The sequence below is a fragment of the Hemiscyllium ocellatum genome, chromosome 50 (assembly GCF_020745735.1).
Source record: "Hemiscyllium ocellatum isolate sHemOce1 chromosome 50, sHemOce1.pat.X.cur, whole genome shotgun sequence".
Lineage (NCBI taxonomy): Eukaryota > Metazoa > Chordata > Chondrichthyes > Orectolobiformes > Hemiscylliidae > Hemiscyllium > Hemiscyllium ocellatum.
This window is the reverse complement of record NC_083450.1, coordinates 524,988-542,039: the sequence shown is the minus strand read 5'-3', so window position 1 is coordinate 542,039 and position 17,052 is coordinate 524,988. Positions and strand designations below refer to the sequence as shown.

Sequence of the window (17,052 nt, the reverse complement as noted above, 5' to 3'; positions counted from 1 at the left end):
AGGAATTGCAAAACTTGTTCCCACACCTCCTCCCTCACCTCCATCCAAGGCCCCAAAGGAACCTTTCGCATCCATCAAAGTTTGACCTGCACATCCACTAATATCATTTATTGTATCCATTGCTCCCGATGCAGTCTCCTCTACATTGGGGAGACTGGACACCTTCTCGCAGAACACATTAGGGAACATCTACAGGACACCTTCACCAATCAACCCCACCGCCCCATGGCCCAACATTTCAACTCCCCCTCCCACTCTGCCGAGGACATGGAGGTCCTGGGCCTCCTTCACCGCGCTCCCTCACCACCAGATGCCTGGAGGAAGAACGTCTCATCTTCCAACATGGAACACTTCAACCCCAGGGCATCAATGTGGACTTCAGCAGTTTCCTCATTTCCCCTCCCCCCACTTTACCCCAGTTCCAAACTTCCAGCTCAGCACCATCCTCATGACCTGTCTACCTGCCAATCTTCCTTCCCACCTATCCACTCCACCCTCCTCTCTGACCTATCACCTTCATGCCCACCTCCTTCCACTTATTGTACTCTTGGCTACCTTCTCCCCTGTCCCACCCCCTCCCATTTATTAGATTAGATTCACTACAGCGTGGAAACAGGCCCTTCAGCCCAACATGTTCACACCGACCCTCTGAAGACCAACCCACCCAGACCCATTCCCCTACATTCACCCCTGATTAATGCACCTAACACTATGGGCAATTTAGCATGGTCAATTCACCTGACCTGCACATCTTTGGACTGTGGGAGGAAACTTGAAGCACCCAGAGGAAACCCACGCAGACACGGGGAGAATGTGTAAACTCTACATAGACATTCGTCTGAGGCAGGAATTGAACCAGGTCACTGGTGCTGTGAGGCAGCAGTGCTAACCACTGAGCCACCGTGCCACCCCTCTCTCCACCCCAGAGACTCCCTGCCTTCATTCCTGAAGGGCTTTTGCCCGAAACATTGATTTTCCTGGTCCTCGGATGCTGCCTGACCTACTGTGCTTTTAGCACCACTCTAATGTAGACTTGGATTTCCAGCATCTGCAGTCCTCACATTTGCCTAGTTGATTTTAACACCACCATCTACACATTCCCCACTAAGCCACTCCCCATCCTGACTTGGAAATGTATCGCCGTTACTTCAGCGTCATTGGGTCAAAATCCTGGGATTCCCTTCCTAACAGCTTCGTAGTTCTACCTACAGCACATGGACAGCACAGGGCAGCTCACCTCTACCTTCTCAAGGGGCAACTAGGGACAGGCAATAAATGCTGGGTCAGCCAGCAACATCCACGTCCCAACAGTGACTCTAAAAAAACACAGGCAGAGAATCCCAAACCCATGACTTTGAGCCATGGAACTGCAATATACAATATATAATACCATTCACAAAAACTGGTCACTGCAGCCCACCACCAGACCCATGCACTAGAAACAGATGTTAGAGACCACACTCAGAATACTGCCACTAGGAAAAGTCAGTGGATGCTGCAGGCAGTCATGGCATACAAAATGGACACCAAAGACACGTAATGGATATTGGACAACACTGGGCACTCGATACAGTTGACTGCACGGATAGGAATCCTGAGTCTACAATGCTCGTTCACTCTTGGGGGAAGACACAGGTTTCAGGAAAGCTCTGAATCAGATTAAGTCACAGATAGACATCTGACAGACATTGTAACTTGTAGAATGCCCAAAAGCTCTGAGGAAGACGACCTCCCCAGTCTGTTAAACATTAAAAATAGCAAAATGTGAGTATGGAGTTTGGGGGAAATAATCCAGATGAACTCAAATCATACCCATGTTCCTTAGAGCATCATCCCTCTGAAACGGACACTCCTGCAATGCACCAACCCGAACCACTGTCCCTCCCAGGAATAACTTCAACTCCTCCAAGGAACCCTGAGTGTAGAACAAAAGCATCATTTCATTCATTGAATTATTTTATTTCTCTTCGACATAATGTACAAAATGTATCTTTAAATCAAATCAATTATCACTCCTGCAGAATAATTATGTAACTTGCTAAATGATGGATCGCAGAAGTTCAGTTTCTGAAATTAATAATAATGGGACATAGTATCCTGAGGTGACACACCACAGATTGAGATTACTGTGAACCGTTCAGAATTCAGACCAAAACCAATCAAAAACTATACAAATACAGGTAAGCAGACATGATCTTATAGCTTTTAAAAAGACATGGCTATAAGCAGATGAAAGCTGAGGGGGTGTATAATTCTTTTTCAAAAGGACAGAAGGAAAAGGGTAGCTTCTTTAGTACGAGATGAAGGGTAAACCATGCCTTGCATATCTTAGAATCCTTTGAGGAGGTAAGAAGCCAGATAGATAAAGGAGATCCAGTAGTTTTAATACATTTGGATTTCCAAAGAGTTCAATAAAGTTCAATAAGACTACTTAGTAAAATCAGAGTCTATAGGGGTTTATAAAATCATGAGGGATATGGATAAGGAAAATAGAAAAGGTCTTTTTCCTGGGGTGTCCAGAACTACAGGGCATAGTTCAGGATGAGAGGGGAAAGATATAAAAGAGACCTAAGGGGCATCTTTTTCACTCAGAGGGTGGTACGTGTATGGAATGAGCTGCCAGAAGTAGTGGTGGAGGCTGGTACAATACAACATTTAAAGGCATCTGGATGGGTTTATGAATAGGAATGGTTTGGAGGGATATGGGCTGGGTGCTGGAAGGTGGGACTTGATTGGGTTGGGATATCTGGTCAGCATGGACGGGTTGGACCAAAGGGTCTGTTTCCATGCTGTACATCTCTGTGGCTCTATGATGCTGAAGCAATATATTAGTCTGGATTGGCTAACAAATAGAAGACAGAGAGTTGGGATAAAGGGAGACATTTTCTGAGTGGCAATCAATAGTCCCACAGAGATCAGTGCTGGGGTCACAGTTCTTTACTGTATATATTAATGACATAAATGTGGAAGGTGAATGTACTATAGCTAGGTTTGCAGATGACACAACAATAGGTGGGAAGGCAAGTGGCAAGGATGACACTATGATTCTGTAGAGGGACATAGACAGGCTAGGTGAGTGGACAAAAACTAGTAGATGGAGGAAAATGTGAGCTTATACATTTTGGCAGGAAGAGGAAAGGAGCTGAATATTATTTAAATGGACAGGGATCACAGAAAACTGCAGTAAATAGAGATTTGGGAGTCCTCTCGCATAAATCACAAAAAGCTTGCATCGAAGTACAGCACGTAATAGGATGGCAAATACAATGTTGGGTTTTATTTCAAAGGGATTGGAATAAAAAGTAGGAAAGTTTAGCTAAAATTATACATGGAACTAGTCAGACCACACTCTATCTCCTTATCTAGGGACAGATATACTGGCATTGGAGGCAGTCCAGAGAAGGGGCACGAGGTTGATGTCACATATGGAGGGATTTTCTCATGAGAGAATTTGCAAATGAGTCTTGCACTGATTGGAGTTTAAAAGAGTGAGAGGCAACCTTATTGAAATGTACAATATTCTTAGGGGGCTTAAAGGATAGTTGTGGAAAAGATTATTCACCCATGTGGGAATGTCTTCATTTCTTGGAGTTACCTTCTTAAGATAGAAATGAGGAGAAATTTCTTCTCTCAGAGAGGGTGAATCAATGGACTCTATCACAGAGGAGCAGATCATGAAGTATATTCCAAGCTGAGGTTGAGATATTTTTAGTCTAAGGGAATCAAGGGTTCTGGGGAAAAGGCAGGAAAGTGGAGTTGATCCATGATGATCTTGGCAGTGCACACGAACAGAGAGATCTGTGTTCAGGTGCATAAGTCCCTGAAAGTTGTCACCCAGGTTGATAGGATTGTTAAGGAGGCATACGGTGTGTTGGCGTTTATTGATAGGGGGATTGAGTTTCGGAACCATGCTTCTGCTATACAAGACACTGGTGCGCTGCACCTGGGGTATGACATACAGTTCTGGTCACCGCATTATAGGAAGGATGTGGAAGCTTTGAAAAGGGTTCAGAGGAGATTTACAAAGATGTTGCCTGGTATGGAGGGAAGGTCTTATGAGGAAAGGCTGAGGGAAGTGAGGCTTTTTTCATTTTAGAGAAGAAGGTTGAGAGGTGACTTAATCAAGATGTATAAGATAATCAGAGGTTAGTGAGAGCCTTTTCCCGAGGATGGTGAGGCCTAACATGAGGGGACATAGCTTTAAATAGAGCAGTGATAGATTTAGGACAGATATTACGGGTAGTTTCTTCATTCAGAGAGTAGTAGGGGTGTGGAATGGCTTGCCTACAACAGTAGTAGACTCACCGACGTTAAGAGCATTTAAATGGGCAGTGGACATCCATATGGTTAATAATAGAACGGTGTAGGTTAGATGGGTATCAGATTATTTTCACAGGCCAGTGTAACATCGAGGGTCGAAGAGCCTGTACTGCGCTGTAACATTCAATGTTCTATATTCTATCTGTAGGGCAGAGCAGACTCAATAGACTGACTTTCTCCTGTTTCAAGGTCTAACAAACTAAGTGAGATATGAAAGGGTGGCTATGGGTTCACAGCTGGATGATTGAGCCCTCACAAAGTGAATGCAATAATTGTCAGTTGGTCGAGTCAGTAGTAGGTCGCTGGCTAACGCTGTTGCCTTGTCTTTCTGTTTCTCACATTGTCCTTACGTTGAGGATGTTAGGAGATTACAGGGTGACCTGGACAAGTTATGTGAGTGGTCAGATGCAATGCAGATGCAGTTAATGTGGATAAATGTATGGTTATCCACTTTGGTGGCAAGAACAGGAAGGCAGATTACTACCTAAATGGAATCAATTTAGGTAAAGGGGCAGTACAGAGAGATCTGGGTGTTCTTGTACACCAGTCAATGAAGGCAAGCATGCAGGTACAGCAGATAATGAAGAAGGCTAATAGCATGCTGGCCTTCATAACAAGAGGGATTGAGTATAGAAGCAAAGAGGTTCTTCTGCAGCTGTACAGGGCCCTGGTGAGACCACACCTGGAGTACTGTGTGCAGTTCTGGTCTCCAAATTTGAGGAAAGACATTCTGGCTATTGAGGGAGTGCAGCGTAGGTTCAATTCCTGGAATGGAGGGATTACCTTACACTGAAAGACTGGAGCGACCGGGCTTGTACACCCTTGAGTTTAGAAGACTGAGAAGGGATCTGATTGAGACATAGAAGATTATTAAAGGATTGGACATTCTGGCAGCAAGAAACATGTTTCCTCTGATGGGTGAGTGCCGAACCAGAGGACACAGCTTAAAAATACGGGGTAGACCATTTAGGACAGAGATGAGGAGAAACTTCTTCACCCAGAGAGTGGGGGCTGTGTGGAATGCTCTGCCCCAGAAGACAGTGGAGACCCAGTCTCTGGATTCATTTAAGAAAGAGTTGGATAGAGCTCTCAGGATTGTGGAATCAAGGGTTATGGAGATAAGGCAGGAACAGGATACTGATTAGGAATGATCAGCCATTGAATGGTGTTGCAGGCTCGAAGGGCAGAATGGCCTACTCCTGCACCTATTGTCTATTATCTTACTCAGCCACTGCTTTGGTCGATTACAAAAATCTTGATGTCATTTTTGATGATAAATTATAATCTTGGTAATTATTTAGCATTTGTTTCCCAAGTGTTGCAGTTAAGACAGATTGTCTTGGATAGATTCCTCTTGTCTCTATATGAACAGGCTTCCTGGTGTAGTTCCAAGTGGTCCATGTGTTTGGTCAGACTCGAGTTAGGAGATTCTGTCAGTGTGTCACAATCATCAAAGCTGAAGGCAGAACATCACAAGCTCTATATTGGCAGGACCGAATCCTCAAAGACACCTGTGTCTGTTGTTCTGTTTTACAACTTCATCCACAAAACTCCTCTAAGACAGATGTGTAGGTCCTTATTGGGAATCATGATAATTGGGTAGAGAATATTGAAATTGAGAGTGATGGATAATTAGGTGGATCAGTGAATCAGTACACTGGTCTCTTCAGAGCCTGAGGTCAGATAGTCAGCCTTAGGAGGATAAGGAGGGCTTGGATTTGGATGAGTGGAAAAGATTGCTGCTCCTGCCTGATCAAAGTTTCCCCAGAGCAGGAAATCCTCATCATCCTCTGCTCAGGAAACAGCAATGGCAATGACAGGCACAACGGGCTGAATGACTCCTTTTTTTGTATCATATGTCAATTCTAGACAATTCACATGATGTCAACCTGTGGTGGGTCATTAATATTGCTCTGTTATCCAATCCCATAAAAAAATCCTTGTTCTCATCATGTTCTAGCATTTTAACCAGCAAACCAGGTAATGTGGCATGTATTCCAGGGTTGACCCAGGTTACTGAAAACATAGGCAGGCTAAGGCACACTCAGATTCCATCAGCTCTCCCCAGTATTCAATATTTCCAGTACTTCACGCCACTTCCCTTACCCTTACCCAAGCACAAAGACCATCTCCCACCTCTTATCTCCTCAGTCTTCCTGAGCTGCATTGACAATGTGGTTATTCACAGGACTGGGAAACATCAACTGCCCCTCAAAAGAATGCTGTGAGAGCTAACTAACTATGATCACGACCTGACCAAGTTGCTCACCTGCATCCGTGTGTAAGCCCTGTGACCAGTCCGTACATCGATCGTATCTGCCTGCTCTGGGGGTACTTTCACCATGGCTGGGAGCCCCACACTGGAATCCACCTGTCTGCAGTCAACATACAGCTCCATGGTGATCATGTCACGCTGGAGACCACTGACTCGCAGGATGATGGAATGAGGGTTTCCGTCTGACAAGTTTGCATTTTGTAAATTCACAGACTGAGTCTTGCCATCTTCTCTCAGGTAGCGGACAAGCACTATGTAGAAGTGAGGGTGAACACATTAATCAGCCACTCTTTTTCCTTTCCTTATTCCACCCTGCCATCTCCTGAGCGTCATCTCTCCTCTCCTCCCACTATCCCCCCCCCTCGCTATACCATCCTCTTCACACCCCCTCATGAGGCACTATTCCTTTCACTGTAGTAACATCTCTTACCTCTGTTGATCTTGCCCATCACAGTGACCTCCAGGTATCTCATGTTGTCTCTCTTGGCATAGAACCCCAGCAGAATACCCCCCTGTCTGGGTGGCAGCCTGAATACAGACAGGACAAAGAGCTCATTCACCGTTAGAATCTCTGTGGCCAGTTTCTCCACTATTGAGGCCTCCTGTTTCACATTGTGCATTGATCCAAAATCAATCACTGTTGGGACAGAGGTAGAAGGAATGGTTAAAGCAGAAAGACAACTAAACACCGAAAATCCAAAGAAGGAACAAATTATGGAGAGGTGCACAACATAAATCACAACAGAAAGACAAGCATTGACTGAGCTAAACCAAAGATGATCATAGCAGCTCCCAGTGTCAACTCTTTGACTTCAAATATAATGGGGGAAAATACCTGAGGTTATTAACCAGAAAGTGATCCCATTGGCTGAACTGCACAGAACTGTTAGTCATTGTAAGCTGTCCTGAGGAAGGGTCACTAAACATGAAACGTTAACTTTGATTCGTCTCAGACGCTGCCAGACTCGCTGAGCCTTTCCAGCAATTTCTGTTTTTGTGTCTGAATTATAGCATCCATGGCTATTTTGCTTTTTCGGCATTGCAAGTTCTTTATCAGGTACTGCTAAAGCTGACTGGGAGGTGTAAAGTTTCCTTATTGTAAACTGTAAATTATTAATCAATTAAGCTGCTATTCATCAGCTAAATCACAATGAAATTGGCAGGAAAGGTGATGTGCTGAGTCTGCAGCATGTGGGAGTTTCTGGATGCCAGCATCATCCAGAGTGAACAGATATGTAGTCTGTGTCTGCCAATGCAGGAACTTCGACTCAGAATCAACGGACTGGAGACTGAGCTGTAGAAGCAATGCGAAGGGGGACATTGTCTGGACATCTGATTCCAAGTTGTGGTAACATTCTCTAAGATAGCATTAGCTGATTTGACCAGTAGTCAGGGACAGGGAAGTATGACGACTAGTGAGGCAACTAAGAGGACTCAGAGAGTAGGGGCACAGGAGCCTCAATCTTTGCAAGTTTCCAACGGGTTTGAGTACTTTCAATTCATTGAATAAGAGTAAGGGCTGGGAAAATGATGCCAATCAACAGAGGGAGCAAAAAGGAAACTAGTGTCAATAGAAGACAGCATGACATTGTTCTCTGAGGCAAAGCACATGAGTCCAGACATGTGCCAGGATCTGGGATATATCCTTCTGGTCTGGAGAGGAACTGGCATTGGGAAGGGAAGGCTCCAGTGTTTGTAGTCTTCATCAGTGCCAACAATGTAGGTGGAATTAAGAAAGAGGTTCTATGAGGGAGTGAGAAACTAGGTGCTAAATTGAAAAGCAGAACATCAAATGTAATAATCTCTGAATTACTATCTGAGCCACTGCAATTAGCATACAACAAATGTGATCAGAGAAATTCATATGTGCCTCAAGGACTGGTGTGAGGGAGCTTGGTTCTGCACCAGCATCAGCACTGGGAAATTGAAGCTAATATTCCCTCCAAGGTCTGTGGAAATCAATTTTTCAATACATCTGGGGGTGGGTGTAACCTCCGAGTGGATGTATAGCTGTGCAGCTTACAGGGATGTTGTCCAGCTGAACGATACTGGGACTGGTGTTCCAGCAAGCTACAAAACCAGGGGGGTGGAAACACCTCTCATTTAAACAAAGGGGGAAGTTGAGGAATCAAGCTTGGATAGATGTAGCAGACCAAGGGAAGAGTCAAGTCAGGACAACAAAATAATAATCTCGGAAATGAAGGTCAGAAAATGGAAGGAAAGGGTAGATAGAGAGAGAAAAACACAGAATGTACCAATAGTCAAGACTAAATGTTACAAAGATAACACAAAGATAAAACTAAAGGCATTGTTTGTGAATATACACAGCACTTAAAGTAAATGAATCGATAACGCAGTGAAGTAAATACATATGATCTGATAGCTATTAGGGAAATGTGGCTGCTGTATGACCAGGGTTTGCGTCCTGGACATTGGAGAATATTCAAGAAGATTAGGAAGCTTGGTAAAGATAGAAGGATGGCACTGTTCATCATGGATGGCATTAGTACAATAATGAGACACTACTGGATCAAGACATTGGGATGTAGAATCAGTTTGGGTGGAGATGGGAATAGCAGAGGGAAGAAATGACTCAGAAGATGGGCAACAGTGACCGCCCCTCCCCTCCCCCGCCTCTCAGTAGAATAACAATGTGGGAGAAAGTAAAAGAATATTGGTTACTTGTGTTAAAAGAATAGTAATAACCATGAGTGATTTGATTCTATATTATCAACTGGAAAAATCAGATTAACAATGGAAGTCTGAATGAGGCGTCCACATAATGCTTTCAAGACAGTTTCTTAGAGCGGCACATTCTGGAACTTATCAAAGAACAGTTTATATTAGACTTGTGATTGGGTAATGTAAAAGGATTGATTAATAGCCTCAGAGTAAAGGCATCTCTAGGCAGCAGTGACCACAGTATGATTAAATTTTATATCTGGTTTGAAAGGGAGAAGAGTGGGTCTAAAACTGGTACTTAAAACTTAAATAAGGATAACTATGTGGGTCTAAAAGCTGAAGTGAACTGAATACTAAACTAGGAGATACATTAATAGAGAAGCAGCAGCAGACACTTAGGAGATGTTCCGGAATAGGAAATAGAAAATAAGAGCAGGAAATAGGCCGTTCGGTCCATTGAGCCCACTTTACTGATCCACCACATAAGCGTTGTACTCCTACCCTATCCCCATACTCCTTGATTGTTTCAGCCTCGAGAATTTTTTTTTTCTAAACATGATTAGTGATTTGGGCTCGACAGCCTTCTGTGGTAGACATATCAATAGGTTCTCCACCCTCTGAGTGAAGAAATGTTTAATCTCTGTCCAAAATAGCCTGGGTACCCTGAGACAGTGACCCTTGTTCTAGCAGTGGAAACATCCTCCCTGCATCCAGTCTGTCTAGCCCTGCCAGAATTGTGTACGTTCCAACAAGATCCCTTCTTACATTTCTAAATTCCAGTGAATTCCAGGCCCAGTTGACCCAACACATGACAAACTGGTCATTCCAAGAATTCCCTTTATGGCAAATATACCTTTTGTGGAAGGAAGAAGAATTTAGCATATCGCTGCCTGATGGGATACTTGACCAAGGTAAAAGGTATCTTGGCTCTCAGACTCGCAGGTTTAGTGGAAAAACACTACTAGAAATAAAAATTGAGGTTGTGTCACTATAGCTTGACAAAATATAGGGAGTGTATCTTTAGCTCATTAGTTTCTCTGTCCTTGAGCAACATCGAAGAAAAAAAGTGACTTCTGCACTGTGTTTATCTTTATCTTGAATTATTGTAAAGTGCAGAATGTAAGCAAAGTTGTTTGTATCATTATATAAGTATAGGCTGACTGTTCAGCTCAAGAGAGAGTACTGTGAGACAGTGATAACTGTACCAGCCTCTCCGTGAATTCACAAAAAATAAAGCTTCTTGCAACAAGGCTCGAAGTCTCAGATGAAGTAACTTCCTCGACAGAATCTGGCGTAGTCGGCAGGATTCCGATTAATGTGGGGTCCAAAAGAAGTAAAGGAGGAAATACTGGAGATAGTGCAGTACAGTCCGAGCTGAAAGGGGGACTAGGCCTAGTGCTCCCTTCACAGCGCGGGGGCACAGTGTAGAGACTGTCTAGTGTCCGGCCGGTGACTCTAGCTGAGCCAAGACTGCTGAAAGGATGAGGCAACATCACAGAGAAGACAAAACTTACCAGGGCAGTGAGAGAGAGTCTAAGAAGTGGTAGCTACCCAATTGAAATAGGCTCCAGACTTCAAGACCTTGTGGACGGATGAAAAATACTGTGAGCGCTTATCGTAGATTAAGGCGTGCGGGTGTGGGTAGCAGTTTGGTCTCTCCTTTTCCTTTCTTGGTGAGTGACATCTCTTTGTAGATTACAGAAATCAGCAGTCAGCGCCTCTCCGTAAACGTGGATGTGAGGCACCCAGAAGACGGCCCGAAGATAGAAATGTGAACAAAACAAAGACATTGTAAGGTGCTAAGATCACGGCAACAGGTAGGAGACCCCCATCGTTCCAGTGGGATCACAGGTGGATATGGTGCTCTGTGAAACACGAGATTCTGGATATGTCATTCCTTTGTTTAGTGATCTTTATGGATGGTCCCTGGGCTGTTGGCCTTACAGTGGCTCTTTTGACTCTAGTAAATTAAGGAATGGCAAGAAATTACTCAGGTAGGAGGTGGCAATCCCACTTGGGACAAACGTTAGATCATGCATTATTTTGTTAAATGGTTAGAGGTTACTAAGCGTCAACAAACTCCCAAATGGAAACCTAAGAAAGTTGCTGATGCACAGAGGAAGGGACCTTCCAATGTCGCAATGCGGCTGTAACCCCGGTTTGAATCTCAGGAGGATACAGTTACTGAGAACATCCTCCTGACAGCGACTGTACAAGAACAGCAGCCCCGGCCTCTTCAACCTCCACATTACCAGGATGCAGTCTATATGACTGGCCTGCCTACAGCCCCACCTGATTCTACCCAACCCACTCTGATGCGGAACTCCCAACCTGTTCCCATTCAGATAGGTCAGCTCCAGGTAGAGGAGCCATTTGTCATTGTCAAGAATTCACCTGTTTGCCTGTTGGCTCGCTGGTCCCTGTGTAAACTCGGAGCTTTGATCCACTGTTCTGATCAGGGCCTGTTCTTGGAGCTCCCTGATCACTCTGTGGGACAGATCCTGAATTTGCTGATGCAGTGCTCTGACCCTGTGACCAAGGCTGCATTGTACTGCTGGCAATGACAGAACAATCCTGTTGAACCTCTCTTGCACACCCTGATAGTGGATCTGAAAGGAAGCACCAATCCCTGCTTCAGTATTCTCCAGCACCTATTCCTTACATCCTGCTCTCCAGAAACCATCCATTGCATGGCCCTTTGTACCCACAGTCAAGTCCCTGACTGATATGCAAACCTCACAGCCCCTTGTCTGGGTCAGTAAGGTTCACTGCAGTTTAATTGGTGAGTTTATTTCAGTTCCGTGGGCCTGACCTGCTGCACTTTTCCAGCAATATATTTTTCAGCTCTGATAACTTTCTCAATCCCACTCTCCCACTTTCACCCCATAATCCTTGATTCCCTTATCAATCACGAACCTATCTATCTCAGTCCTAAATATACTCAAAGACCTGGTCTCCACAGCCTTCTGTGGCAGTGAATTCCATCGATTCACCACTCTCTGGCTGAAGACGTTTCTCCTCATCTCTGTTCTAAAGGATCTTTCCTTTACTCCAAGACTGTGCCCTCGGGTCCTTATCTTTCCTGCCAATGGAAATATCTTCCCAATGTCCACTCTGTCCAGGCCATTCAGTATTCTGTAAATTTCAATAAGATCTCCCCACATCCTTCTAAACTCCAGTGAGTATGAACCCAGAGTCCTCAAACTTTCCTCCCATGTAAAGATGGATAAAGACAGCAGATACTTGAGAATAAACAAATCCGCACCATCTCCTTCAAGCCATGAATGAATAACAAAGCGAGGATTTGAGATTGAATGATTTAAGAATGACAAATGGAATTCAAGAGGTGACAGGTTGACTGATATGTTGCAGCTGCAGCAGATGAGTTGCTGAATACCAAAGGTTTTTTTTTGTTCATTCATGGGATGTGGGTGTCACTGCATTTACTGTCCGTCCCTATTTGTCCTTGGGAAGATACTGAGCTGCAAGTTTGAGCTACTGCAGTCAGACCCACAATGCTGTTAGGATGGGAGTCCAAGATTTTGACCCAATGATATAAACAAACGGCAATATATTTTCCAATCAGGGTGGTGAGCATCTGGGAGGAGGATTTGCAGCTGGTGGTGTTTCAGTTGTCCTTGTCCCTCGAGATTGAAATGGTCATGGTTTTGGAAGGTGCTGTCTAAGGATTTTTGTTGAGTTGCATCTTGTAGATAGTACACACTGCTGCTACCGAGCGTCAGTGGTGGTGGGAATGAACGTTTACAGATGTGTTGCCAATCAATCGGGCTGCTTTCTCCTGGATGGTGTTGAATTTTTTTGTGTTGTTGGAGCTCTCCCCATCCAAGGCTAGTGGGGAGTATTCCATCACAATCCTGACTTGTGCCTTGTAGATGATGGTCAGAAATTGGGGAGTCAGGAGGTGAGTTACTCACTATGGTACTCCTGGCATCTGACCTGCTCTTGCAGACACAGTATTTATATGATTAGTCCTGTTCAGTTTCTGTTCAGTAGTAATCCCAAGGATGTGAATTGTGAGGGATTCAGTGATGGTAATGCTTTTGATGTAAAAGGTGTTAGTTAGGTTCTCTCTTGTTGGAGACAGTCATTGCCTGACAATTGTGTGGCACAAATATTACACTCTCAAGTGCCAGACAAGGGTGATCTCCAACAAAAGATAATTTGTCCCCTGATCCACACTGGCTGTATTGTCACAAAGTTGGTTCGTATTTTTCTAAAGGCTGTTCCTTTTCTCAAGGATACTGTGTCCTTGGTTTTTCTGAAGGGTCATAAATAGTTCCCGGCTCCAAGGTGACTAGTTTGGTACAAAGATGAAAAGGATGTTGAGAGGCCTTTTGTTTATATGTAAACAGATGAGACTTCAGGTCAAAGTGGTCATGTTCGTCCAGAACTAGTTAGGAGTTTAGCTGTGTGGAAACAGGCACTCTTTCTTTCTGCCATTCTAACTTGTGTCCCATTTTTAGTGTTTTTAAGGGGTTTTGCTTATTGGGATCATTGTATATATTCAGAACAGCATAATTAAGTCTAGCTTGGATAGAATGAGGTCTGCAGGGTTCTTTATTCTATTCTTTGTACTTCATTGTGTAATTTTGTGAATAAATTTCTGTCTTGTTTTAAAGCCTGGTAGTCAACCTAGCTAGATCAATCCGGGTAATTTTCACTGTGCACTTAAAGTTATGGTCTGGCCTACCTGCTTAAGAATATTTTGAGTGGTCTGGCCTAGTCCATAACAGATTTTAAACAGCGAGCGGTAGCTGCTAGTGTCTTTATTTCGGGAGTTGGTTTCATTGGGTAGACAAGGCCTTGGGATAGTTAATGGCTCTTTCAGTCGCCAAAAGTTTTCTGGAAATGGATGCTGAAAATGTGTTGCTGGTTAAAGCACAGCAGGCCAGGCAGCATCTCAGGAATAGGGAATTCGACGTTTCGAGCATAAGCCCTTCATCAGGAATGAGAGAGAGTAGCCAAGCAGGCTAAGATAAAAGGTGGGGAGGAGGGACTTGGGGGAGGGGCGATGGAGGTGGGATAGGTGGAAGGAGGTCAAGGTGAGGGTGATAGGCCGGAGTGGGGTGGGGGCGGAGAGGTCAGGAAGAAGATCGCAGGTTAGGAGGGCGGTGCTGAGTTGAGGGAACCGACTGAGACAAGGTGGGGGGAGGGGAAATGAGGAAACTGGAGAAATCTGAATTCATACCTTGTGGTTGGAGGGTTCCCAGGCGGAAGATGAGGCGCTCCTCCTCCAGCCGTCGTGTTGTTATGTTCTGCTGGTGGAGGAGTCCAAGGACCTGCATTTCCTCGGTGGAGTGGGAGGGAGAGTTAAAGTGTTGAGCCACGGGGTGGTTGGGTTGGTTGGTCCGGGCGGCCCAGAGGTGTTCTCTGAAGCGTTCCGCAAGTAAGCGGCCTGTCTCCCCAATATAGAGGAGGCCACATTGGGTGCAGCGGATGCAATAGATGATGTGTGTGGAGGTACAGGTGAACTTGTGGCGGATATGGCATATGGAAATCCACCCCCGGCACCTTCCCCTGCAACCGCAGGAAATGTAATCCACCCCCGGCACCTTCCCCTGCAACCGCAGGAAATGTAATCGATGATGCCCTCCACCGCATCTCCTCCACTTCCCGCTCCTCCGCCCTTGAGCCCCGCTCCTCCAACCGCCACCAAGACAGAACCCCACTGGTTCTCACCTACCACCCCACCAACCTCCGCATACAACGTATCATCCGCCGTCATTTCCGCCACCTCCAAACGGACCCCACCACCAAGGATATATTTCCCTCCCCTCCCCTATCAGCGTTCCGCAAGGACCACTCCCTTCGTGACTCCCTCGTCAGATCCACACCCCCCACCAACCCAACCTCCACCCCCAGCACCTTCCCCTGCAACCGCAGGAAATGTAAAACTTGCGCCCACACCTCCACACTCACTTCCCTCCAAGGCCCCAAGGGATCCTTCCATATCCGCCACAAGTTCACCTGTACCTCCACACACATCATCTATTGCATCCGCTGCACCCGATGTGGTCTCCTCTATATTGGGGAGACAGGCCGCTTACTTGCGGAACACTTCAGAGAACACCTCTGGGCCGCCCGGACCAACCAACCCAACCACCCCGTGGCTCAACACTTTAACTCCCCCTCCCACTCCACCGAGGACATGCAGGTCCTTGGACTCCTCCACCGGCAGAACATAACAACACGACGGCTGGAGGAGGAGCGCCTCATCTTCCGCCTGGGAACTCTCCAACCACAAGGTATGAATTCAGATTTCTCCAGTTTCCTCATTTCCCCTCCCCCCCACCTTGTCTCAGTCGGTTCCCTCAACTCAGCACCGCCCTCCTAACCTGCAATCCTCCTTCCTGACCTCTCCGCCCCCACCCCACTCCGGCCTATCACCCTCACCTTGACCTCCTTCCACCTATCCTACCTCCATCGCCCCTCCCCCCCACCTTTTATCTTAGCCTGCTTGGCTACTCTCTCTCATTCCTGATGAAGGGCTTATGCTCGAAATGTCGAATTCCCTATTCCTGAGATGCTGCCTAACCTGCTGTGCTTTAACCAGCAACACATTTTCAGCTCTGATCTCCAGCATCTGCAGACCTCATTTTTTACTGGAAATGGATGCAGTGACTTTGGAAGGTTTGCAAAAGGTGAAAAAGACCAAGCTGCAGGAATTAACAGACCAGCTGCTTCTGTGAAGAAAGGAGAGATAATTACAGCAGCAGCTCAGCCTTTAAACCTGCCGGAGAAACCATCAGAATCTATGGAGATGGCAAGGATTCAATTACAAATGAAGCAGCTTGAGTTAGAGGTGAGAGATAAGGAAAGGGCAGCAGAAATGAATCAGAACAAAGAGACCTTGGAGAGCAGGTTCATAGCTCCTTGAAAGTGGAGTCGCAGGTAGATAGGATAGTGAAAAAGGCATTTGATATGCTTTCCTTTATTGGTCAGAGTATTGAGTACAGGAGTTGGGAGGTCATGTTGCGGCTGTACAGGGCATTGGTTAGGCCACTGTTGGAATATTGCGTGCAATTGTGGGCGGCATGGTGGCACAGTGGTTAGCACTGCTGCCTCACAGCGCCTGAGACCCGGGTTCAATTCCCGCCTCAGGCGACTGATTGTGTAGAGTTTGCACGTTCTCCCTGTATCTGCGTGGGCTTCCTCCGGGTGCTCCGGTTTCCTCCCACAGTCCAAAGATGTGCGGGCCAGGTGAATTGGCCATGCTAAATTGCCCGTAGTGTTAGGTAAGGGATAAATATAGGGGTATGGGTGGGTTGCGCTTCGGCGGGTCGGTGTGGACTTGTTGGGCCGAAGGGCCTGTTTCCACACTGTAAGTAATCTAATCAATTCTGGTCTCCTTCCTCTCGGAAAGATGTTGTGAAACTTGAAAGGGTTCAGAAAAGATTTACAAGGATGTTGCCAGGGTTGGAGAAACAGGGAGAGGCTGAACAGACTGGGGCTGTTTTCCCTGGAGCGTCGGAGGCTGAGGGGTGACCTTATAGAGGTATACAAAATTATGAGGGGCATGGATAGGATAAATAGGCAAAGTCTTTTCCCTGGGGTTGGAGAGTCCAGAACTAGTGGGCATAGGTTTAGGATGAGAGGGGAAAGATATAAAAGAGACCTAAGGGGCAACTTTTTCACACAGAGGGTGGTACGTGTATGGAATGAGCTGCCAGAGGATGTAGTAGAGGCTGGTACAATTGCAACATTTAAGAGGCATTTGGATGGGTATATGAATAGGAAGAGTTTGGAGGGATATG

At 45.6% G+C, this 17,052-nt stretch overlaps 1 protein-coding gene across 1 annotated transcript in view; it reads right to left on the bottom strand.

Annotated features, from left to right (window-relative positions):
• thbs3a (thrombospondin 3a) overlaps nucleotides 1-17,052 on the bottom strand; it is a 74,271-nt gene that overhangs the window by 50,372 nt on the left and 6,847 nt on the right. The window contains exons 2-4 of the mRNA XM_060820781.1: nucleotides 7,026-7,232; nucleotides 6,590-6,846; nucleotides 1,813-1,915 (exon numbers count right to left, since the gene is read on the bottom strand). Of these exons, the coding sequence (XP_060676764.1) occupies nucleotides 1,813-1,915; nucleotides 6,590-6,846; nucleotides 7,026-7,232 (567 nt within the window). The remainder of the gene's footprint in view (nucleotides 1-1,812; nucleotides 1,916-6,589; nucleotides 6,847-7,025; nucleotides 7,233-17,052) is intronic.